At 41.7% G+C, this 26316-nt stretch overlaps 2 protein-coding genes across 2 annotated transcripts; both read left to right on the plus strand.

Moving 5' to 3' along the window:
• Nucleotides 1–5927: 5927 nt before the first annotated feature.
• Nucleotides 5928–13773, plus strand: kcnk13b (potassium channel, subfamily K, member 13b; the record flags this gene model as incomplete). The annotated part of the gene is made up of 3 exons (XM_079290642.1): nucleotides 5928–6264; nucleotides 9679–10466; nucleotides 13618–13773. 3 exons carry the CDS (start codon nucleotides 5928–5930, stop codon nucleotides 13771–13773), a joined length of 1281 nt encoding a protein of 426 aa, XP_079146768.1.
• A 2620-nt stretch (nucleotides 13774–16393) lies between these two features.
• On the plus strand, nucleotides 16394–24623 carry LOC306793767 (26S proteasome regulatory subunit 4). Its single transcript, XM_079291531.1, has 11 exons — nucleotides 16394–16410; nucleotides 16969–17022; nucleotides 17604–17700; nucleotides 17969–18093; nucleotides 18289–18474; nucleotides 18747–18875; nucleotides 19124–19220; nucleotides 20783–20972; nucleotides 22831–22982; nucleotides 23802–23956; nucleotides 24324–24623. Exons 1-11 carry the CDS (start codon nucleotides 16408–16410, stop codon nucleotides 24456–24458), a joined length of 1323 nt encoding a protein of 440 aa, XP_079147657.1. The 5' UTR covers nucleotides 16394–16407; the 3' UTR covers nucleotides 24459–24623.
• Nucleotides 24624–26316: the final 1693 nt, after the last annotated feature.

Consider the following 26316-nt stretch of genomic DNA (forward strand, 5'->3'; position numbering starts at 1 on the left):
AGTACACACAGTGCAGTACACACAGTACAGTACACACAGGGCAGTACACACAATACAGTACACACAGTACAGTACACATAGTGCAGTACACACAGGGCAGTACACACAAATCATCATTTGGATAAGTACACGAAGCATCGACTACACACTTTCTTTTTCTGTGTGCAGGTCATAGCAATTTAGAAGTTGTGTCATAAATGTAGTTAACAGGCATACACACAGGTATCTCAATGTGTAAAGTATGGATGTGTATTCCGAACATAATGCATCAATACAAATAAGGGGAAAAGTTTATGTTTTTTCTTAAAATGTTCTAACACTCATCAAACAACGAAAGCGCAGTCGAAGAAAATCAAAACATTTGTGCCAGGAAAACAAAGTACGGAATCATCACAGGCAATGTCTTGAGTTAGGCAGCGTTAAAAGATTCACCTGGAGTGACCCCTGATCCATGTCTCCACAAGCCTCCTCCATTGAGTGTAGAACGGGTTTGGTATTGGTGGGGCTCGCAATCAGAACACCATACAGAGAAACATTCTTCAATAGCATCCACGAACGGACAATATGGGAGAGATTGAGTGCGCTGAAAAGTGGGTGACCTGTGAACCACTTTCAGGCCAAAGCAGAGGGTTGGAAACTGACCCAGATTACAACGTACCTGGTCTGCTCTGGCCCCTGGACATTAGGACGTATCTGTTGTGGAGGGTGTCCAGAAATGTGTTACTGTGTGCAGTTCTGTATGGGCCTAGGATTGCATGATGGTGAAGGATGGCGTTTTGACTAGCCGCAGACATTGTTATGATGTCACCACGTTGTCCGATGATATTTCTGCAGCGCTCCCTTGTGTTTGCATGGTTGAAACCTGCCTCGTCCACATATATGAGCTGATGACGGACTGCTTCTGATCTCTCCATGACTCTCTGGATGAGACAAGACAAAACAATGTAGCACAGTACGAAAAGACAGGGTTCAGGCAATATGGGATAGCATGGCTTACCTGCACATATTCATATATCCGTTGTTTTTTGTTTTCCTTCGAAATAGACACTGTACAGCTGCTTCCTCTTAATTATATTGAGTTTCAGTAGACATGAGAAATCTCACTTGAAATGTGGTATCTGCCATTATGTGGTGCTGCAGTGTTTGAGTCTGATGCAGTTATTTGCAATTACCATATATACAATGTGGATATCCTGCTCTTGGGTTAACAGTAGACCTCTTCCACCAAATGCTGGTTTTCTTGCAGTTCTACAAAAACCTTTGAATGATTTTAGTGATGGATCCTTCTCATTATGAAATGATGTTGCTGTACCAATAAGACTACAGCACTTACAGTTGCAGTTTGAAATATCAGCAGGATACCTGCAACAGTTTAGGGGTTCAGATTTGGTTGATCCTGTTATACAGCCCCTCTTTATGCTCATGGTTGACAACATGGTCAACCATAGTTGCTCGGATATCAGGAATGAAGGTTTTGGGGGATAAGAAGATCAGAAATAGCACTCACCACACACACACACACACACACACACACACACACACACACACACACACACACACACACACACACACACAATCAGCAAGAGTCATTTCTGGTCCTTCAGTAGCAGACTCATTTATCTGGCACAAGAGTCATGTGTAAGCCTGTAAGGTCTTTCTCATCATAACTAATCACTTGTTATCTTGTTCAATCCAGTTTTTGTTCATCTGTTTTGTTTCTTTTTAGCTCTTTGTTATATTTCCGGCTCCGTGTGCAAACTCCTACTAGACCTCAACTGTTTAAGCAACAAGCCAACTGATGTTGATTGCCAAAGTGCCGATTTATGTTTCAGTCAGCTCAGTTGAAAGGAGGGGGAGCGCTGCACATAAATGGAATCCTCTTTCTTCCTCTTTTCTCTGAACCACTGGTATTACTTAACGATAGATTCTTGATGACAGCAGAGTAAATGTTCTTGACCTTTGGTCCCCTGACCGAGCCCAAACTTAAAACCTGCTGACCCTCATTTTATAGGATGGTTACCATGACGCCCTCAAAAAGTCCAATCAGTGCTTGAATTCATCTTCAGAGGCCTTCAACAAGGCTCCTGACACCCCCCCTCTTAACACAGACGCGTCTCCACCTTGGCCTTCCCCACCTTTGGCCCCTCCATCGCCAACACACCTCCCACCTCAGGGTTGCCAGTCCTTGTAGTTGTGTGGGCGGACATGGATGGGTGAAGAAGACTGGACAGTGAGGTGTGATGAATGAGCCTCTAGCGATCTAGTCTGTGCTCTGCTTTTCTTTTTAATCTTCAGACACTGTGAGCCCAATTAGACTTTTCTCACACCACAAGAACTGATTGCTTTGTAACCGTTTTGTTATGATGTGCTGGTGCAGAATGTACAATTTTTCTTTGTCAACTAATTTGTCAACTTTACTTTTAGTTTTGCATCAAACACAAATAGCCTGGACAAAAGTCCTGTTTGTTTGACTCATCTACGGCCCCTCCCTCCCACCCAGCCTGTGTGGACTATCTGGCTCTTTATACTACTTCAGTTGCTCTGAGCGTGTAATAAGGACGCAGGTGTGTGTACCCGGTGTACCGCATACAGACGCTAAAGGGGGCCTCCTAACATACTGGGTGCGAGTTGAAACATTATAAGTGAGCGTAAACTGTGATATCATTACCTCTGGGAGTTACTGTTTGTACACGTGAAGGCAGACAAACTTCTCTAAAAATCTTAAAGAGAGTAAAGAGAGGAGACACGGGCAAGGACGGAACAATACCCTCACTGTCATGAGTACACAGCCTGTGAGCTCTCTCTACTTCTGCAATATCAATTTAATAGATCCCCGGGTCTCTGAGAAGGTTTATAACAGGGCCGTGCTGGTGGCCAACTGCTGCGAAACTAGATGAGGAAGGGAGAGGTGTTAATCTACAGCTGGTTGAGGGACGGCACAATCACTGAGGGGACATGAATTGCTTCCACGCCAGCTGGATGCGGTGGCGTTGATTTGGATGGTGCTTGGTTGGTTAGTTAGCGTGAGTAAAGTTAATAATCCAGCTCGGAGCTGTAAATGATTTGTTAGTGTTTGATTAGTTGTTTATTATTCAGGAAAAGGCTAAGCCAAGGCAAGCCGAGTGCTGTTTGATTAATGCAACATGTCCATGTGTCCAGGAAAAAGTAATAGAATTTTTCATTTTAAATGCATAGATCTGTTTCTATCAATTTCAATTTAGCTTGCAACGATATCTTATATGCCAATTGTACACCACTTTAAACATTAAAGGTCTGGTGTACTGTATGTCTATTATATTACCAAACTTTGCTTTCACTCTGTGTGTACGAAAAGACACCATCTTTTTTATCTGTACCCTCTTAACATTCACACATCTTCATAATTCCTGCAAAACAACAAATGTTTAGGCGGCGCCCCTCTAGGCCTCTAACAATAAGCTTATGTGTGTGTATGACATTAAAGTGGATATCTGGGGACTTCTCTCCCTTTCACCTCATCCAATCTGTCGGAGGGTGCTGCGAGGCTCGTTGTTGACCTACACCACATTGCTGCACCAGTCTTACTTGCACACAATGATACTTCACTGGAGGAAAAGCTAACAATGCTGTTTTTGCATTGTTATTGCGGTACTTGAAGAAACACAGCAACAGTTTGGTGTCTCTTCTAAGTGGTTTTAATGGCTGTGATTCATATTATTTTTTGTACCCACAGGGGGTTTATTACAGCGTGTTAGAGATGACTCTCTCCAAAATGTATCCACTAATGTATACTTTCCTATCAATACTACAAAAGAGAATTGATAGGAAAGTGCTGGGGATCAACGCAATCACTGCAATACTCTCTGAACCACATCATCCGCACCAGTACAGCAACAAGTGTCTGATATAGTATTGTGCATTTTGTTTGGTTTGTTTCTCAGTTAATGTCTGTGGTAGCATTGTGGTGTCTTAAGTCATACGGACATTATTAACAAATCGCTTATCTTTAATCAACAAAAATAGGCACACGTGACAAAACGTGCAAAATATGCACGCAGAAACACTCTGGTGGCAGTAAAATGTTCATATTGCACTGCCTTTTACACTGCTCCATGTAAAAAAGAACCATCTTCGACCACTAAATCATTATAAAATGAACTGCATCCGTTTTTTAGATCTCACATTGTCAAGAAAGCAAACTTTCAACACCTCCTCCTGGCACTGTTCGTTATGTGGGCCACAGGCCTGGTATGTGCATGCTGGCTCCAAGCACACCAAAGTTAGTCACGGAGTTCCACAAGGTTCTGTGCTTGAACCAATTCTATTCACCATATATATGCTTCCATTAGGCAATATAATCAGAAAACACTACATTTTCATTGTTATGCAGATGATAACCAATTATATCTTTCGATCAAACCAGATGAAAATAACCAGTCCGCTAAACTTCAAGCAGCCTTAAGAAACTTTTCAATACTTTCATGGTCGAGAAGGATTCGACTGCTTCCACATACTTTAAAACATCGGTATGAATGTATGATAAAGAGGATTGCCCTGCACTCTTGTCTTGTTGTAGCTATAACCAAGAACACTCACAGGTCAGTGAAAGCGGATGAGCTGCTACAGGTGGTTGTCATGTGGGTTATAGGACACTGAAAATGACTTCCACTGTGTAGTAGACCTATCTAGACCTAATGTTGATTTAACAATAGCCTACCCTCATAACCTAGTTACTATGCTATTAATACTGTATTTGTGTTTAATAATAATATTCACCATTAGCTATAACTTAATCTTATGGAACTGCACCTTTTTTTGAGGTTATGCCCTTTTGTTTGGTGATCTATTCTTGTTTCAAACTAATACAGATGGTGTCATTTGTACATAATCACATCATTTTATTCCAAAGTGCTGCTTTACTGCACGTCTAACTACAAGTACTGTGATACACAGGTATTTTATTACCACTCACTTTAACAGACTGCTGGTTTCTGTGTGTGATATTAATGAAATGCTAATAATTGATACAATTAACACTTTTATTTGAAGTAGTTATAGCAAAACAAATACTTCATTTCCAAAAATGAGACCATTACATAATCTAAAGCTGAAGCACTGAACAGTCATCACTCATGTCTTATAATAATGTTAAATAAGCTGCAGGTTTACGTCAAGACCACTTAAAGTGTGACCTAGAAAGGCTGCTGCATAGTTCTGGAATGGCCTATGATGTCTCATCGTGTTGTTAAATTCCCACTTTTACAGAAATAGCTCTTTTGTTGTCCCTGTGATCCTGAATAATGTATCTCAAACCGCCGTTCCGTGGTGACATTTGCTCACATCGTCCCCGGTTAACATGGGCAGGAGCATGAATCCCTCATCAGAGCCCGCAAAGGTCAAGTCATATTGATCTCACTATGCAAACTCGCTCCATATTGTTGGAATCAAACCTCCAAAGTTGGGTTCGGGTCGAACATCTTCAGGACAGAACTCACTGTCCGATTCGGCTCTTATTATGCATTTTAAGAGCTGAAATGGGCAAATCGATCCAAGAAAATATACTTGGCAAAAAGTGATAAATCTGTTGGTGGTCATTTCGTTGTGCGTAAAACGCGCTCTCGGAGGTGGGGACTTGTTTGGAGAGGCAGGGCCACAGGTTGCGCGCGGCTCTCTCCTCCTCTCTGAGCATCATAGCAACCAGACCCAAGCCGGTGGAGATAAACTGAGGAGTCGTTAGACTCGGATAGAATCTCGTGAGCAAAATGCTAAATCCACAGCCTTTGGGAAAATCGATCATAACCTGCCCGAACAATTTAATTGTATTGCACAGGACTTTTCTGTCGTAGAATATCTTGTCAACGTTTCTTGACAAGACTCTGCGTTGTTTTCGAGACCACCATGCCACAGGTCCCTCGCAGCAGCTGCATCGCCGTGACAACAGCAACATAATGGCATGTAGGAGTGGTTGCTGCTGCGGCTCCGGTCCAATAAACGAGGATAACGCAAGGTTCCTGCTGCTGGCTTTGTTCATCATCTTCTATCTCCTTTGTGGAGCCGCAGTCTTCTCCGCGCTGGAGCAGCCAAAGGAGCGCGAGGCGAAGGAGCGCTGGACGCAGAGGTTCGAGTATTTCAGTCAGAGTTACAACCTGAGTAAGAAAGACCTGAATAACTTCCTCAGGAACTACGAGGAGGCGAACGTAGCGGGTATCCGTGTGGACACAGTCAGACCTCGATGGGACTTCACCGGCGCTTTTTACTTCGTGGGAACTGTAGTATCAACCATTGGTGAGATGGCGTTTAAAAAGAGTGTCAAACGCAGCATCCCCGTCAGCTCTATCATCTTTTTATCATCAATATTTAAAAATCCACCATTGAATTTCTTTGAGACCATCATCACTTATGAACTACGTAGACTACGTGTGTGCATTTGCATGTTATTAAATTAAATAAGTTGTAGCCATTTTTTACATTTGTAAAAGTGACTCATGAGTCGCTTTTAGAAATGTTGCATTGTACAGTTTTCCTTCTTTTGCAAACACTCACTATTACTCACTTCCCATGAGCCAAAATGATAGCAAATGAATCGGCAAACTAACCCCCTCACTGTACTTTGTGTTGGAGGGATGTAAGAAGCAGGTTATGTGAGGGTCATAGCAGCAGTAATGGTGGCTCTGGTCCCACACACTAGCCATGGCTCACCTGAATGAACTGAAACATAACTCGAGACCATCTTCAGACCAGCCGCGATGCCAAATCGGGCCAGGGCATAAAGTGTGTGTGTGTGTGTGTTCCTACCACCGCCCTTGCTTGGACACCTATCTTTGAACTCGGCCTTCATTTTGATCTCACCTACACACTTGTAGTTTGACGCTATCGTAGTGACAAAATCTGTCCACAGACAGGCAGACATATTAGCACCTGGCAAAGTACTCACACCTCCTCAGAGCTAGTTCCTGCTACAGCAGGTGTCTCCATATTTTGCCATGATGACTCAGACCCACAAGGGGAAAACAATACCAGTTGTGCTATCGCGGCTGTTTTAAGACCTCCACTTTCCACGTATCTGTTAAGAGATCCACTTCAAGTCATTTATAAAGTAACATTAGCTGTGCAACATCTCTTAGTCATGAATTAGAACCTGCGATTTGAGTCAGTGTGTTCGACCAAACTTAATGTCTGCATCAGAATAAGATTTATCCTTGACAGCCGGTTGTCTCTTCCAGCACTGGCTGTGTCCAGGACTGTCAGGACAGAGTAGAGATACAGAGACATCCCTCTTACCAACAGCACGGTTAGACACAGTGACAGTGAGGACCTTTTGTTGTCCATATTCTGATTTATACATGCTCACTCTGCGTTGTCCCCTCAGTGCCTGACAGGTAGTGCTGTTTCAACATCTGTGATTGGTGTGAGTTGATGAATGATGATTGACAGTTTGACAGGGCATCACCATTTAAATAAGAGTTATGTTGATGAAGGACCCGTATCAAGTTCTTCACTTCACACACTGTGATTGATGGCAGCATAAAAAGAGGTGATCGCAACAGTGATCCCATTATTCTCCCATGATTCCTAAAGCCACCAACAATTTTCAAGATGAAAATACATATTTTCAAATCAAACACATTGTTTTCCTCTGCACTTTCCTGAGACCTCTGACAGAGTAGCAGCGATAACCACAAACTTGATCACATATTTCATCAAGTAGCACTCATCTCTACAAGGTCCAGTAAGTAATTGACCTGCTGATCAATAACCGTAACAAGATTGCATCTCATCTCAGATCTTATACATGACAGTTGCATTGTCATAAAATCACGTGATGTCATCATTGATCAACCTCCTGTAGAGATACCGTATGCTGTACCCCACTTTCTCTTCTGCTGAAGTTTACAATCACAGAGATATATGCACATATAGTGCTAGTCCTCATGTTTAGAGCACCACTGATGTAGATGCATCAGTGAATAGCAACAAAGGTTTGAATTGCAATCATTAAACTTTATTTGGCTGAATGACCTCATTAAAATATGGAATAGCACTGTGCATAAATTGTTTTCCTTTTTAATTGAAGTCAACAGTTTGAAATGTTGGTTAATGCGCTCATTCTGAGATGAGAAGATAAGAGGGTCTTTACCACTCTCATGCATCTGTTAAACCTGTACTTTGTAGAGTTGCAAAGTGAGAGGAGATATCTCGCCATTGTTCCACAGCCCAATACTCCAAAAAATGTCCCATTGGACCGAAAGCCCATTTGTTCAACAGCCCGTTATCCTGAAAACAAACACCCATTGTTCTGAAGGCCCATTGCACAAAAAATACACACTTTCCCTGGAAAAAAACATGTCTTTCATTCATCAGTCATCAGCCAATCATACACAACCTTGCCCTCTTCCCATCTCCAGTCTCTGTGCTAAGCTAACTAGTTGCTTGTTGTGGCTTGATATTTAACAGACAGATATACTTCCAGCATACTTCCTAAAAAGACAAACTGTTGCCTGAATGAGTGATGTTGCGTTCGGAAGATAGAAGTCAGGACTGTGTTATCACAGAGTAGATATTGACACAGTAGCACACTATCTTCTCTGACTGTCATGTGATGCATATTTTATTTAATCAACATCACATTCAACCGAGCATATGAAACAATGAAAGAAAAAGACATCCTTAAAAAAGCATCCCATTTGGCTTGATTGTCGTGAAGAAAACCTCAAATAGCACCTTGAGAACAAATTTGAATGCGGAGGCAATCAAGTCCTCAGAGTATGTTTTCCATGCCACGAGATGCAGTAACATGTATCTCGTTTTCTAGTGAGAAGAGTCACATGCACACTGTGCATGTGACTGTGACTCTGTAATACCCTTACAAATAACAGTATGTGTTCACATTTTCAACAATGCTATGAACAGACAGAGAGACAGATAGTGCTTCATTGAGCTTTCAGTGTTAAATGAGGGATGAAGGATCACTGAGACTGGTTCAGTCGATGGAAAGACCTCTCAGTTTGACTCCCATTCTGTTCATCTGTCTTTTCACAAGAGACAATGTTGAAATCACACTCTAGCAGCATCTCAGAGTAAAAATAGCTTAATGGGTTATTTTTACCTATAAGAATACGAGAAAATGATGAAATTGAGATGTGAATGTGGCCCCGTGGGTCTTTTACACTGCAAATGACTGGAGGGACTACAGTGAAATGTGAGACTAACCCACACTTTGGGACTAATTGCTGTGATGTGCTTGGACTGAAAACACCGCAGCTCTTTAAGTGAGTTACAAAGAGACGAAGAGAGAAGAAGATGGTGTCATTAATGGCAACCCAGGCGGTCAAAGTAATTGTGTGATTATGATTTTCCCTTGGAAGAATAGGAGATCAGACATTTTCTTTTAATGACAGAGAGGATGTGAGTTTGGTTTAAAAAGTAGATCAAAGCAGCTGGAAGCAATGGACACGCTCATCTTCTCTACAATGACCCATTCATTTACTCATTTGTAAGTGTGTGTGAGTTTAAATAAAATAGGGGCACTAAATGTGTTTTTCAAGAGATGGTAGTTTTTTAGTAAAGTTATTAGTTGATTCTTTATTCAGAGATACTTGCACCGGTGAAGGTCAAGTACTTCAATGTGTTCAACTCAGTGTTCATTCAGTTTATCTGCACGTAGATTTCTTCGTGCATAATGTTTCGTGTGTATCTCAGGGTTTGGGATGACCACTCCTGCCACCATTGGAGGAAAAGTCTTCCTGATGTTCTACGGCCTACTCGGCTGTGCAGCCACCATCCTCTTCTTCAACCTCTTCCTGGAGCGCGTCATCACCGTCATCGCCGTGGTCCTCAAGTCTTGTCACGAACGACGCCATAACAAAGCTATGTGGCCTCCAAATGGCCAACGGGTCTCTGGGGGAAACAGAGCAGGCGGAGCTGGGGGAAGTGGAGGAGGAAAAAATCAGGATCTGGCTGGCTGGAAGCCTTCGGTCTACTGCGTCATGCTCATTCTTGGAGGGGCAGCCATCTTGGTGTCCTGCTGTGCCTCGCTCATGTATTCGGCAGCAGAGGGCTGGGGCTACCTGGACTCGCTCTACTTCTGCTTTGTGGCCTTCAGCACCATTGGTTTTGGAGACATGGTGAGCAGCCAGCGGGTCGTCTACGAGGGCCACGCCACGGCCGCATATCGGCTGGGCAACTTCTTCTTCATCCTGACCGGCGTCTGCTGCATCTACTCCCTCTTCAACGTCATCTCCATTGTCATCAAGCAGGTCCTCAACTGGCTGCTGAGGAGCCTGGAGGCCCCTTGCCGCTGCTGTTTTCCCAGTAGGGGTGACCACCCCCACCGGCGACCCCGGCGGAACGTGGTGGCCCCCGGTCACCTACGCGCCCGCAGGGACCCCTCCATCGAGACAGACGCCATCAACGAAAGTGAGACTGACACTGGGCGCAGGATGTCTGGGGAGATGATCTCCATGAGGGATTTCCTGGCAGCCAACAAGGTGAGTGCTTCAGGGCTGGAGCAGGTTGTGGCTGACAGCAGTGTGACATTCAACCCGCCTAATACAATCACATGTGTTACATGCAAGACATTCAGTGATCCCCCAGAGTAATTAGAGTGATTCAACTGCTCACAAGAGTAGCAGAAAGGACATTCAGTCAACAACTGTTTCCCTGTGGTCATTAACTGCTTATTCACCCCGCTCTCGGTCATCTCCTTCATCATCAGCTCCATCGAATGTTGAATGCTCTATCGCAGCTTTCCTGCATGGCTGTCAATCCAGGATGTAACATATCACGTTACATATCACGGCCTGTCCGTACTTATTATTTAATTATTGAAACCAATGTTAAATGATCTTAGTTACTGTCTAAATAGAATGAAAATATGCAAGATCAACAGTTTAACCAAGGTTACACATTGTGATTAATATGTCGATAAGGACTTCCAGTCAGCAGAAATGTATTTGTTTGCTGCTGTTTTCTCGGCTACATTTGTATTATGTGTAAAATATATCTGAATACCAATGGCCTTACTCCACTGCTATCGCCCCTTCAACAGCCCTCAAAGCCGCTCGGAGGTGTCAATTGTCCAAACATTTACATAACTGCTAGCCCACTTTTCAGACCAGACGAATGAGCAGTGTGAGCTGTTGAATGTCAAAGCAGTGCTCATTCACCGCAGGATCATTCTGAACTGGAAAAACTCAATCTCAGAGTAATTAGAAGACTAAATGGTGTACTACTGGAAGGATGTGAATTAACTGATAATGGTAAAACCATTCAAATAACAGTCATTCAAATGTGAAAACATGTTATAGGCCACGAACACAGTATACAATATCTTACATACCTTAAAGATGGTAAATGCATTTTAGTGACTCCACATGACTTCCCACATGGTGATGGCTGAGCTGGTGGCTAGCAGCTAGCAGCTAACTGTGCGAACAGTGCAAAGAATGGCAACAGTGCTAACCGTGATTACCTGAGGGGGAACTGGAGGGTGGGCGCTACACTTCCGCAACGATGCTGTCGGTCGGGACGGCATTATCAGCTTTCCCCGCCGTACATGTACTACCATATCAACAAGGCAAGGAGAACACACACACACACAGAGTGACCTCATTCTCTGCTCAGTCTCTTCTATATATTGACATAACAAATAATTCTGTGATGCTATATTAATGCTCTGAATCCTGTAAATATAAACCCTTTAAACAAGAGTGTGTCATTATAACACTGATATACCACCTGATTATTAGAAACCATGAGCAGCTTATTTAAACATGGCAGCTCTGGTACAAATATGTTTATTTCCAATATTTCTAAAGGACTATTCAGTAACAACATGTCCATCACTTTAGGTACAGGTTAAACTTGTAGGACACGGAGAAAAAGGAAAAAACCATAGGAAGAGCAACAGAGGAGGGATCCCTCTATCAGGAGGGACAGAAGTGCAATAGATGAGTTTGAAACCCCTGGTCTAGGCCTACTGCAGCATATCTAGGGCTGGTCCAAGGCAAACCTGAGCCTTACTATAACTATAAGCGTTAGGGCTGGCATCACATGATGGACCTTGAAATAGTAATTCCACAGTTTGACCACGGTGTAAAGTTTGCTTCAAAGCCCGGGCGCTCTTCCTGTGGGATTGGGTTCCAACCTAGAATGCAAACATGCACTGCGTTGCAAATCGCATACTTTTTAAAAAACTTTTAGTAAAACTGCAATTGCCCTTACGAAGTGCATAATGTTGCAGGCAGTGTGCATTCAATTGAGACATACTACTTTGTGATAATATGGCACATTGAGCTTTGACCATCAAGCTCATATATCCACTGGATGGATTGAGGGTCAGAATAGCCAGCAGAGCATGCAGGCTTTACACTGCAGGTTACAATGCAGGTTACAATGCTGGTATTTACTGCATTTGACATACTATGTATTTCTCTACCTTACTTAATGGATTAATGGATATCAGGTATTGGAACGCACAGTTTATTAGTCCTTTCAACCTTGACAAAGGCAGCGCATACCAGATCCACTTCCTCAGTTCTTACCTTTCACAATAAAAGCCCTCGCCACATATCCTGTTTACCAAAGTGAACTCAGATTCACTCAGAGCACTTAGTTTAACGAAAACTCAATAAATTATCTTACAAAGTTTAGGATTAACAACAGTTTACCCAAGACAGACTGCCAGAGGCTTCTCTGGAGCCGATATAATCCTGTGGGTCAGTCTTCTGCGCAAATCCTTTCAAATCAATTTTGGAAAAAGTGCTTCTGTCGCAAACTCAAATGTCAAATATATAATATTCACCGGCAAGTATTTCGCATTTTTGTGCTGTTTTATTCGTCACCCCCGTGGAGTGTAAAGGCCTTAAGGCTCATTGTTTTAGTTAAAAAAGAATTAAGAGTCTACAGCAATACCAGCATTATTGCACAGCTGTGCTTTGAGCTAAATGCTAAATTCAGCATGCTAATGGCAGTAACAAACCAAAGTATTGGACGAATTTAGATTTTGACCTCATGATGGTGTCAGATGAATAATCAGGTGGATCACCAGAGTTATTAAAATTCATCCTGATGGTTTTTAACACATGTCATGGCATTCCATCCAATGTTTGTTGAAACATTTCACTAAAAATGTAAACCGTTAATCTCAAAGTAGTGCCAGAGTAAGTCAGGGGGTCACCAAAGTAAGTAGGCTTTGCCCATCGGCTTTATATGTCTAACGACATCGACATGCTGCGTAGTAAGCATTCGTAAAAATACACATAATTGTGTAAAACAGCTCCTTTACATTTGATTTAATATTGACTAAACACATGTAAAACAGCACAGCTATATACATTCTCTACATATGGCTTTGTAGAGTGAAAAATGAAACAGAAAGGTTGATGTGTGGGAGAGTGAACATCTGGTTTCTGTCAGTCACACTTATTCAGTACTTGTCATCTTTGCTCACATAAATCGACCAAAAACACCCCATCTGGTAGCCTGATATCACACCTGTGAAATCAGATGTGGCTGCCGCAAACACATTGTATTCATCACTGTTTGGCAAGGCTTCACCGGTTGCACACTTGACTTCCCAACAGAGACAGCAAATATTTTCTCCTCTGTTGATTTCTTTATCTCTTTCTCCTCCTGCAGGTGAATCTGGCCATTATGCAGAAGCAGCTTTCGGAGATGGCCATCGGGCACCCGCGCCAGTCCAGCTCCAGTTCACGCCAGAACGGGTTCTCAGGAGGGGTGGGCGCCCTTGGCATCATGAACAACCGGCTGGCAGAGACTAGCGTTGACAGATAGGGAAACAGCCTGAATCCTTTTTGAAAGTTACAAAAGGATAACAGAATGAGACATGTAGGGACAAATTGACACTTCCTGGGAAACAGGAGACTTGGGTGGTGTACAAGATTGAATTTATGACTAATTCATCTTTTCCATCGACAAGCAAGTTGGCCTCCAGCAGCAACCAGCGTCCCTGTCAAGAACATGGCTACATTAATGATGCATGATAGTTTGCTGGAGTCTCACATCTGGACCAGGCTCAGTTTGCCGGAATGTTCTCCCGTGAGGAAGTCAGTTTCCATGGTAATGAAAAAAAAAGCCTGCCTAGAGCCCTTGTATCTGAGCCTTAAAAACATGATGCAGTACATGCTACTTCGCAGCTCAACTTCCACTCATCCATCGTACTTCACAATACTCACGGGTATACCAACCAAAACCGTGTCTGATATGAAAATAGCTTTATTCAAATGGCTGTTTGGTTTCATGTCTAGTTATTACATAAAGCTGGTTTACAGTTAATGCAGAACGCCTAATTTTACAATTATGGCAAAATATAAATACGTATATCAATTGCAATCTCACTCACATCATCGGTGACTCAGACACACATGATTCACATCCATGTTATTTGCCATTCAATAGCCTCCCTCTTGGCATTGCTTTCATTCATTATCAGGACAAACAGAAGACAAAACCCTTCAAAGAACCTCATTATGAAACAAACAGACCTATCTCTGGCTGTATTGGTGGTGTTCAGGGTCTGAGATGACACCTGTTAACTTTGGCATTTGCTGGACATTATGCTAACATTGTTGTTCAGGCCTGTGGGCGGTTGGTGTTGATAAATGCAGTGATACAAATCGCTTCGGAGATTATTATTTGATTATAGCTCAGCGGCGTCAGGTTTATGTTTTACCTGTAGTCTAGGTGCAGTACACAAAAGGACAAAAGACAGACATTGTTCATAACATGCCGGCGGAGGGACTGACTTTGAGCTTACATTTGAGCTTACATTTAGCCCAGTTAGCTTGCCGGACAAATTGCCGGACAAATTCTCAAATACTGAACTCCAATATCCAATAGAGACAATCTCCCCTTCAGACAGAATCAGAATCTGACACATTAACTGCAAAGAAGTTGCTTTGCCATTGCCATGCACACACAAACACACACATAAGATAGCCAAATAGAGAGAATATGTCCGAGAAGCTGTCGCTACACAGATAAATAATAGCTTTGTGTACGTGTGCACAAGTGCGTGTGTGTGTGGGACAGGACGGACTCGGACAGATGCAGACATACAAAGACTCTTTGTTGAAGCTCTTTTCTCAGTCACCGCAACTCCCAAAGAATTACTGCTGTCCTGCCCACTGTGTTGGAGACAATTTGAAACACACTCTAATGGAATAGTCATGTGAGATTTGACAGTGTGGTTTTATTCTGCTGCGCTGCAGAGGGGGTCTCAGTTTTACACCGCCATTCATGGCTCAGCGGTAATACACTTCATAGGTTTTATTATTATGTTCACAAAAGGTGTGAAAACACTGTACCTGAGTAACGATTCTGAGAATAAATGAAAGTGGACATATTGTCCTTATGACTATATGTTACATATAAATTGTAAGATGCAATGTTATATCTGTTAAGCCCAGTTCAGCTTAGTGGCTGTCAAGCAATGGCCTTGCACACATACAGACATGTCTGAGGCATTAGCTGTAGCACATACGTAAATAGTGACAGCCCTGCACAATTAGCTAATTATCATAATGACTAAATTAGAATGGGTGGAATGCATTGTCAATGTTGTGCATACAATTAATGATCATGTGCATGAGTGTGACTGGGAGGGTAAATAGCACGCAAATAGTGAAAAAAAAGACAATATTATTTCTGCAGCTTTAGTCCATTCTCTTGTTGAGCACCCATGTTTGAGACATTGTGCAATACTGAGGATGCTGTCATTAAAGGTATACATTAAACTCTACCCTGTTTGGTTAAGTTTGAGTCTTTCAGTGTTAACATGTTCTAGACGGCATTAACCTTTCTGGTTCATTTGCTGAACTTCATGGCATACAATAAATGCCATGAAGTCTTAACAAAATACAAGAATCAACTGATAGTGTGCTTCTTTACCTGCTCATGGTTCACCAATACTCAGCCACAATGTGCAATAATTGAAATTTCACCATGACAACACATGAGATGTGATGTTCATTAAAATGAGTTGAATAAAGTTGAAAGAAAAACAACCGCACAGTGTGTTATTCTAATGAATTTAGACCACTGTGGAAGCTGCACTGAAAATCTTTGACTTGAAAATGTGATGTCATCAAAAGTTATAGATATTTTATAAATATAACTATATATATATATATATATATATATATATATATATATATATATAATATAATATAATATATATATATATATATATATATATATATATATATATATATATATATATATATACGTGCACAATATTGTTTATAATGGTAATCAAACCTGAACGGCATAGTATTGTTGTAGGCCTGTAAAAATAGCTTTATCTGGTGGCTTCACATTAGACTCTTCCAGCATCCTGCCAAATGAGTTTAACTTTTGTCCCTTGGTGTTGCCTTACCCTCTGTCGTCACTTTAGTGCGACAAGTAGCAATGGTAAGTGAGCAAGCAGTTTTCTCTGCGGCTCGTATTTTTATTTTTGTAAACGCTTTATTCGTTGATACAGCATTGCTCATAATACTTGAAACGTTAACAGTTGTGCTGCCATATAGTTTCAGGCGGCTTTATGTCTGATTTGTGATGTAACAACAGAATTAAAAGTAGGTTAGAGCCTCCTAGCCGAAGGCTAACGTTAGCTTCATTAGTATTTCTCTCGTTTGGCAACAGTCGTTGTCCTAGCTGTAACTAGCATAGTCATTCATGTTAGAAAGGTAGCCTTTTCCCCTTTCCTAAGTGTTTGATGTTATATCATTGATGACAATGTCAAAGTTAGTCTCTCCAGTAATACAATGTAGCTAGCGTGTTGAATTTAGCTATCCTGGCAGGTATGGTTAACGGCGAAGTCAGCTAACGTCAACTTGACTATAAACAGCTCAGCTAATGAGCTAACGTTATTTAGAAAGGGAAATTTCGAACATTATCGTTAAAGATCACAATGCACTGATAGATGCGTTTCCTCTCATCTTTATTCACGCATGTCTGATCTTATTTTAGGGGCAAAGCCAGAGTGGAGGCCACGGTCCGGGAGGAGGCAAGAAGGACGATAAGGTGAGAATGACACAGCTTCTGCTAGCTAGCGTCTGAACCTGTTATGGTAGCCACATATTATTCGTTTGTGATGATTTAACTGATAATTATGGTGGTTTTAAATCACAATTAGACCTGAATCATTTGGTCAAACTGAAATGTATTATGCCTGATATTTATCTACTCAATATAGTATTGTAAGACTTTTTTGTGGTGCTTCTTTTCTTCTTACTATCTGACCAGCCAGCCACACATGCTGTTTGCTAACACTGTGGTCCAGTGTAGACCACTGGCTTTATTCAAAAGCTTATGTGAAAAGTATTAAATGCTTCTGTACTAAATGTAGACGAATATCCTGATGGGCAGGAACGATAGCACCTTACATGGTAACTCCTGCCATCAGTGTGTGAATGGGTGAGTGATGACATGTCGTGTTAAGGAGCTTTGAGTGGTCAGAAGACTAGAAAGAGCTCTAAAAGTACTAGTTAATTTACCATATCTTGTAGGGATGTTTGTGCCAAGGTAACGGACACATATTTAAACACTGTATATGATTGGTTACCTTTTCTGACATGTGTCATCCCACTTTGTCCCAATCGAAGGATAAGAAGAAAAAATATGAGCCTCCAATTCCCACCAGAGTTGGCAAGAGAAAGAAGAAGACCAAGGGACCAGATGCTGCCAGTAAACTACCATTAGGTAAGGAACTGAAAAAGCAGAGTCTCGTGAAGACGTGTTTTTTCTGACTGGTGGCCTGACTCAGTTCTTAGGTCTCCTGCCGAGCTCTATTTGATCTCACTGGATACAACTGGGAATTCTGTTTCCCTGACATAGCTGGTAGAGAGTTTGTAAATAGAATCAACTGTCCATATTTTGGCATTATTGAATTTAAAAAGAGACCACAAAGTTGGTGTATGTCAGTTTTTAATGTACACTTTAAATGTGCTGGCCTGTGTTTGTCTTCCAGTCACCCCTCACACTCAATGCCGTCTGAAGCTGCTGAAGCAGGAGCGGATCAAGGACTACCTGTTGATGGAGGAGGAGTTCATCAGAAACCAGGAGCAGATGAAGCCTCTGGAAGAGAAACAGGAGGTCAGCCCTTGTTACACATTTGCCTAACTTGCCTTTGCACTGTTATGATATTTCGGTACAATAATACTGTTGTTTTTTTAATGTATATACACTTTATTGAACTTTGGTCAAACTATACAACAATACAGAACAGACAATCTCAACTTCTCCCGCTATTTTTCTTTTATATTAATCCTAGTCTTATCTTTTTTGCAGGAGGAGAGGTCAAAGGTGGACGACCTGCGGGGGACCCCCATGTCTGTCGGCACTCTGGAGGAAATCATCGATGACAACCACGCCATCGTTTCCACCTCAGTGGGATCAGAGCACTATGTCAGCATCCTGTCCTTTGTGGATAAGGATCTGCTGGAACCGGGCTGCTCTGTCCTGCTCAACCATAAGGTGATATTTAGTGAGAATCCTTATTGAAGTTTACCATTTTAATAATGCATTCATTTTTATCAAAATACCTTTTGTTTTAAAGAGTACTATTCAAGACAATAACAAGGAATAATTACAGTTACTTCACTTCCTAACTACATAATTTAACGCTGACACTGCTCTACTATTCATCGATCTAGGGTCAATAAGTATCCGACATTTCCCCAAAACACTTTTATAATCTCAGCTGTAATACCATTCACATTTGTCTTGTGTTTGTGTGGCGCTTGCAGGTTCATGCTGTGATTGGTGTGCTGATGGATGACACTGATCCCTTGGTGACGGTGATGAAGGTGGAAAAGGCCCCACAAGAAACCTACGCTGACATCGGCGGGCTGGACAATCAGATCCAGGAGATCAAGGTACGGTAATTATTGCATGAACGGCTCGTCCATCTCAAAACAGATTATCTGCATCCACTTTTGGAGCATAAATCATTTCTCTGCTCCCCATCTTCATTATTAGTTCTCTAAACACAAATATTGACCAGAGTATGGATAATGCTTTTCGTAGCTTTCACAGTGACCTGTTTACATCAACTTGAAGGTTGAAATATTTGGTAACATATTTTCCTTGAGGTTGACGGTGCTGTTTCTGTTGGTTTTAATAGGAGTCGGTGGAGCTGCCTCTCACACATCCAGAGTATTATGAGGAGATGGGCATAAAGCCTCCCAAAGGTGTCATCCTATATGGACCTCCTGGCACAGGTGAGTGCTTCATTAAACATGGGACCAACAGTGGCTCTCACAGGCAGTTATAGGAAGCAAGAATGTAACATTTTATTAATCTACTTTACCTTCCACCCAGTTCATTGTACCCCCTTTATGAAGCACTGATATTGTTTCCCTAACATGTGGTACCACAGTATATACCCTAACCTTCAAGTTTTTCTGTTTAATCAAGTCATTTTCAAGGGAAATTCAGAGATAAAGGTGTATTTTCCCTAGATTGATGTCACAGGCAAATCCCATTGAGGTCATTAGGGACTTTTTAAAGGGCACCACAGCAGGGAAGGTGAGAGACTGTTGCCAGCTTCTCAGGGCTGCTGTGGAAAAAGGGCTCTACAGCCAGTGTTACACAGTTGTTGTAATGATTCAAAAGAGATTATCAGCGGGGGGTGGGGGGCTTCATTAAAGCAGTATAATTAGCCATGGACCTCTGCGACTGCTTGCGTGAACTCAACCTTTGTCACAGTGTACGCCATTTGAAAAAATGTCGTTTTTACAAATATACTGATCAAGATCTCATTTAGAAAGCAAGTAAAGAGATTTCAGATTGGTCAATTTCAATACATGGTCCTAGTGCATTTCTATAGAACTATGTGTAGCTACACATAATCACTGTTGCAAATAGAGTAGCATAGAAATACAGTTTAATTCCTCCACAAAGGCAAGTGGATGAATAGTTTGTAAAGGCTTAATCTTTGTGGAGGTCAGTCGCTATGTTTTGTTGTTGTCCATGAGAAGAGAACAATATGTTCATATATAATGTGTACTTTCATCCGGACTCATTTAGCCTTCAGCTAATGTTTTTCCCTCACTGCAAAGCATCACTACAGTCATAGCACCACGTCGGCCTCCTTTCTGTTTACATCTGTTCCTCATAAGATCACTTGAGGTGGTGTGTTGCTCCCTCTGGCACGATCATGTCAATGATATCCTCTAGTGTGTGACGTGCTGTTATTTAGAAATATTGCAGAGTGTGCATGTTGAGATTGGAAAAGATTTTCTTATGTGGGTGATGCAAGCTGATTTTAAACAATGTCTGGCTTTATTCAGTGCTGCTGGTGGCACTCTGCATTGTTGTAAACCTTTATCACCTTTTTATGAAATGATAAAATATAATGTCGCTCTATATTTTTATCAAGGATAACACAATAAATGCACTGAGACACTTATAGTCTTTGATATCAAGAGATGCCACTAGTTCTTTTAACCAGGAAATAATAATACAACATGAAATAAAGCCTTCCTTTTTATTAGCTTCATGATGACCAGTTTAACTAGGACTTTTGTTTGTGTCTTCAAGTTTGATTGTATCTCAATTGAAAAAAACGTATATTAAGTATTGCAGAAAGCGCATATATTGATTTCTTTGGGCGGTTCCAATCACTTATGATGAAACGATGTGTGTGCGTGTGACCTTAACTAACTTGTCTCTTTTCACTCTCGCTTAGTGCTACAGCTATGTAGTTTTTGTGTTCTCATGCTAAAAGTATACTTGAACATGTGGCACAGAATGAATGTATGTCATGTTATGCATGTACCAGGTAAGACACTGCTCGCCAAGGCCGTAGCCAATCAGACATCAGCCACCTTCCTGCGCGTCGTGGGCTCAGAGCTGATCCAGAAGTACTTGGGAGACGGTCCCAAGCTGGTCCGAGAGCTCTTCAGGGTAGCAGAGGAGCACGCGCCCTCCATCGTTTTCATCGACGAGATCGATGCCATCGGCACTAAGAGGTACACGGACTTCTACAAAACGATTTCAGGCTGAGAACTTTAGAGACAGCAGTGATAACCTACACCTTTGAGGTGTTGGATTAGTAAGTGTGGTAACTGGTTTACGCCTTGATATATTACAGCTTTATTTTTAGCAATACCTAACACCACATTGAACTACAGGAGGATGGATTTGTTCTTCAGGGCATGATGTAATGCCGCAGCTAGTGGTGCAACGGATCATAAAACTCTAAGATCGGATCAGCACAAAAATAAAGGGGCGCAGATCTACCGTTTAGAAATCCTTGATCACTTTTATTTTGCCACTAAACTAAATGCCGATCATTGATGATCCATATTGTTGTTTGATTGTAGCAGCTGGCCTACAAGGCTCCAGACTAAAAAAATAATTTCAACCACTCTGAAGTCTGTAAAGCATAAAGAATTCTAAATTATTTGTATAATAATTAGGGGTGTAACGGTTCACAAAACTCACGGTTGGGTTCGGTACGATACAGTGGAGCCACGGTTTGGTACGTTTCGGTACAGTAGAAAACTATAAATGCCAGAGAAATGTACTTTATTTTAAAATATATTTATTCATTACAACTAACATCATGAAGTTAATCTTTGACTTTGAACAATGATGGAACTATACCTGAGTGACCCATCTTCTGGGGTGTCTTCTTAGCAACACATAAGCATAAAAAACAAAAACTGCCCCTTAATGTTATGTAGTATTGTTACTTACATCTTGCTTACATCTTGTATTGTTACTTACATCTTGTATTGTTACTTATATCTTGTATTGTTACTTACATCTTGTATTGTTACTTACATCTTGCTTACATCTTGTATTGTTACTTACATCTTGTATTGTTACTTACATCTTGCTTACATCTTGTATTGTTACTTACATCTTGTATTGTTACTTACATCTTGTATTGTTACTTACATCTTGCAAAAGAGATTTTTTAATCTCAATGGGACTACCTGGTTAAATAAAAGAAATTTAAAAATTCTTTTTAAATCTTAAATTTTGTTTTTTTATTCAAACTTATTCGGTTCGTCATGCGTACCAAACTGAGCCTCGTACCGAACGGTTCAATACGAATACGCGTATCGTTACACACCTAATAAAAATGTATTTTTTTTTAATTGAAACAAAGCTAGTCATTATTTTGAATGATGTATAATAAGCTGCTTAGAGTTAGGAAGTTAAACGACTCATAATTCATCTCTAATATCTATTTTATATCCATGTGAAAACATCTTCAAAAAGGTTTCTCACCAAAACTACATTTGACAGATCACATGTGAACACATCATGATAACCTTTTCATGTACCTTCACCCAGTACTTATTTTCACTGAACAGAGCCTGAAGGCATCAGAATGTAACTGAAGTGAGCCTCCAGTCTCCTGTTGATTCAAACATGGAGTGGTTGTTTACATTGTAACATTATCAGAGATGTATAGATACTATAAGCGTACCGGTAAATAATGTCGCGGATCAACCGTGGTCCGTTACACCACTAGCCGCAGCTGTAGCTTTTCTGTCTGTTATTTGAAAAAAAAAGTACGACAGGACCAGTGGCAACGGACGGTGTCGAAAATACAAAAGCAGCTTTCTTTTTCATTAGAACGACAGTAACATTTTTAGGTCGGATATTGGCTGACTTGCATGAAGGAGCCTGGTTGGATGTTGACGTGCATAATAAATTAGCTTGTAGATGTTGCCGGGAGGCCTCGCATAGAAAAGGCAGCAAACATCACAGTTAAATGTGTTTGTGACAACAGGACTGCAAGATGGACGCGCTTGGAGTCTGAGGATGTAGATCTAAATTCTGAAGAAGAATGTATATGTCTGTGTTGTGTAGGTATGACTCCAACTCTGGAGGTGAGAGGGAGATCCAGAGGACCATGCTAGAGCTGCTCAATCAGTTGGATGGGTTTGACTCCCGGGGAGACGTGAAGGTTATCATGGCCACCAATCGGATAGAGACCCTGGATCCAGCCCTCATCAGACCTGGTCAGTAGGAGTCTCATTAGATGGTTGTATAGAAGTCTATGAGAAAATGACTCTACTTCTCTCTTGATTTATTACCTCAGTAAACATGAGTTCATGGTCTCAGTCTCTAGTTTCAAGTCTTCTTCAATACAGCATGATGTTCATCTAGTACATTATGGTCCACAGAGTCAAACAGACCATAAAGCAGGGGATGCTTTAGGGTGGGGCTACACAGTGATTGACAGGTCGCTACCTGTGATTGACAACTCCTCCTCAGTCAAGATATGGACACTCTGTTCACTGGTTGCAAAAAAACGAGATAGCCAAAAGGTTCTTCTTGATTAATGTTGTGATGGTGTTTTTGTAAATCTTGCTAATTCCAAAAATCATTATTCATTTGGTTAAGACGCCAGTTATTTATTGATTGCTTGAGAGACTGTTGACAACATGGTCAGCTGATCATCGATCAGATCTGCTTGTAAAATGCTTTACTGTAAAAGTAAAGTGTGAGCAGAGTCATCATCGCAAAGGAGCTTGCTGAACTGCTTTGTAAAATGATTCATATTTGATGAACTAACCAAACATGATCAGTGTTTGGTCAATAGCACTGCTATGTTTATTCATCCAATAGCTTTGAGTGACAGTTATTGGCATTAGTCTCCTGAATGAAATGTGTAAGAAGTTGTTTACAGCAGCAGCAGATGATCCCGGCTCCTCCAGAGGAGGGATCCCTCTATCAGTAGGGACAAAAGTGTGATGGATGTCATGTATACAGACATGGAGTGACTAGAAGGCTCTCTATAAAAGTCCATTGACCTGGTTTTCTTCTCCCCTCCTCAGGGAGAATCGACCGTAAGATCGAATTTCCTCTGCCGGATGAGAAGACCAAGAGGAGGATCTTCCAGATCCACACCAGCCGCATGACAGTAGCCGATGACGTCACCCTTGATGAGCTCATCCTGGCTAAGGATGACCTATCAGGAGCAGACATTAAGGTAAGAGCGAGCCTGTCCACTCACAGCTGCAGACTGGTTTTCTCTCTGATAACAGGAGCTGGATCATTCAAATAATGCGTAGGCCAATAAAAGCAAAACGAGCACACTGCATGATGGCCAGAGCTATTTGCTCCAGTGAGGTTTTTTCTTTTTGTGTTCTTGCTTTACTAAATGGGTTGAGTTGTTTTATGCAAATTTAGCAATAAAGATGTTTATTCTATATCTACGAGACCCGTCTTATATTATCTTTTGTATATTTATTATTGCCCTTTAATAACAAAGCAATCGATACAATAATCACTTGAATAACATAAATAGCTGCAGCCATCGCCCTGTTGTTCATCTCTCCTGTCACTGTGTCCTCCAGGCCATCTGCACAGAAGCAGGCCTCATGGCGCTGCGTGAGCGCCGTATGAAAGTCACCAACGAAGATTTCAAGAAGTCCAAGGAAAACGTCCTGTATAAGAAGCAGGAGGGCACGCCGGAGGGGCTCTACCTCTAACCTCAACTTTGATGTTGCTCTCACCCTTCTATCTATGGCCATGTGAAAGATGGGAGGCAGCCGTGTCTGTCTCCCCAGAGAGTTTTGATATATTTTGTGCATGTCATGTCTGACTTATCCCAATCTCCTGTTACCGTTACGTGAATTAAAGGACAAAAAAATGATGGTGTTGTGTTAGTTATCTTGTTTTATTTTCTGGAGCCTTCTTGTTCATTCAGAGGCAGCATCTGTTCATGCCTGTCTGATTAGGTCCTGTATGTTGAGTTCATCGCTGTAATGTCTTGATCATTAATCACATTCATTTTTCTGTTCGTTCAGGCTCTGTGTGGTGTCACAAACGGAATCCATCATAACAATATGCAAACTTACTTTCAGAGATGTTTTTTATTTTGACAGCTCAGAGACGAGACGAATGCTTGAAAGAATTACCAATCCGCTCATTTGTAGAAATATTCATTGCTAATTACTAGAGTATTCCATAGGACTCCCACACACTTGGTGACCGTGCACATATACATCTGAGTGACAGACGGAAACAACACACCCTGACTAGCGTTTTACTCTGATGTTGCCTCCAGGAGCAGCAGCGTGTCTTTGCACTAATGCTTCACTCCTAAATGTTTAAATGGCCTGAGCCTGAGCAATAGAGGACAAACCGTGTAAATAAAACAACCGTGTGTGTACTCCTGTGAGTGAGGTGGTGACTGGGGGATGCAAACAAATATACGTCATCTGATTATGCAATATCTAATTTGAGGCAAAAAACGAACCACTGAAGAAATCCAGTAAGAAGTCCCAATTAGTTCCAGATGATTAACAAATGAAATGGCTCCTCTTGGGTTAGAGTTCCTTGACCTGATGAGAGGAGCGCACTGCCTCTCTGAACTGCACAGATGTGCCACATGGTGCTGCAATGTTCGCGGAGACCTTCCACAAGTTAATGTGGAAAATGAAGAAGTTTGTATTTCTTCAGTGGATCCACATGAGCTGTTAACAGTTGAGCAGCTCTTGCTGGATTCCACGGGGAAACGGTTCCTATGATTGATGCATATGCACATAAAACAATGAAATAAAACAAGCTACAGTACTGCAGCATACACTACAGTGATATATGCTATATAATACTTACTCTGCTCTAGTTTTAGTGTTCAGGACAGTGCTGCACACAAACACATGAAGAGACCGAACCAACGCTATGAGTGGGGAACACTAAAGCGGCTCCTCCTTCCGCGTTGCCACCTGGCTGCTGCACACAGCCGCTCATGCCTTCTACACTTTGTCCGCTTGGTGGAGCTTGTGTCAGGTCCACCTCACAGAGACCGGAGGACTTGTGTTTGAGGATTATGACAACACAACGATACCAACTGCTCTGCCCAATTCTGCGGAGTCATTCTACCTACCGAAGTCTATGCGTTTCATTGAGGAGGAGGCAGACATGTTAGCTTCAGTAAATAACACGACAGGCTCGTTTTGGTCGTGAAATGCAACGCGCCACAGTTGTGTGCCGCTTAAAAACGGAGGCACCGACCCTGCTGCGCTTCATTGTTAATTCCACGTAGCCCTACCACACTTTGTAGTAGCTAATAGTAAGTCTGCGCACTTCCCATGTCGAGCCTATCAAACATTTAGCCCGCACCAATGGAAACCTGTCGCATTTTCCACCCGTCTCGACCAAACAAATCCAAATAATTACACGCACTGATGAATCTCTGGAAACGCGGCGCTGGATGGTGCGTTGGTTTTTACGTTTCCTGTATTTATATTTATTATATTTCCGTCAAGTGCCACTGCCTGGTGCAATGCAGGTCCCGTGTAGCCAATCAAAGTGGCCGACACATGGAGTATAATATTGCAGGTC

Source organism: Melanostigma gelatinosum, assembly GCF_949748355.1.
Source record: "Melanostigma gelatinosum genome assembly, chromosome: 19".
NCBI lineage: Eukaryota > Metazoa > Chordata > Actinopteri > Perciformes > Zoarcidae > Melanostigma > Melanostigma gelatinosum.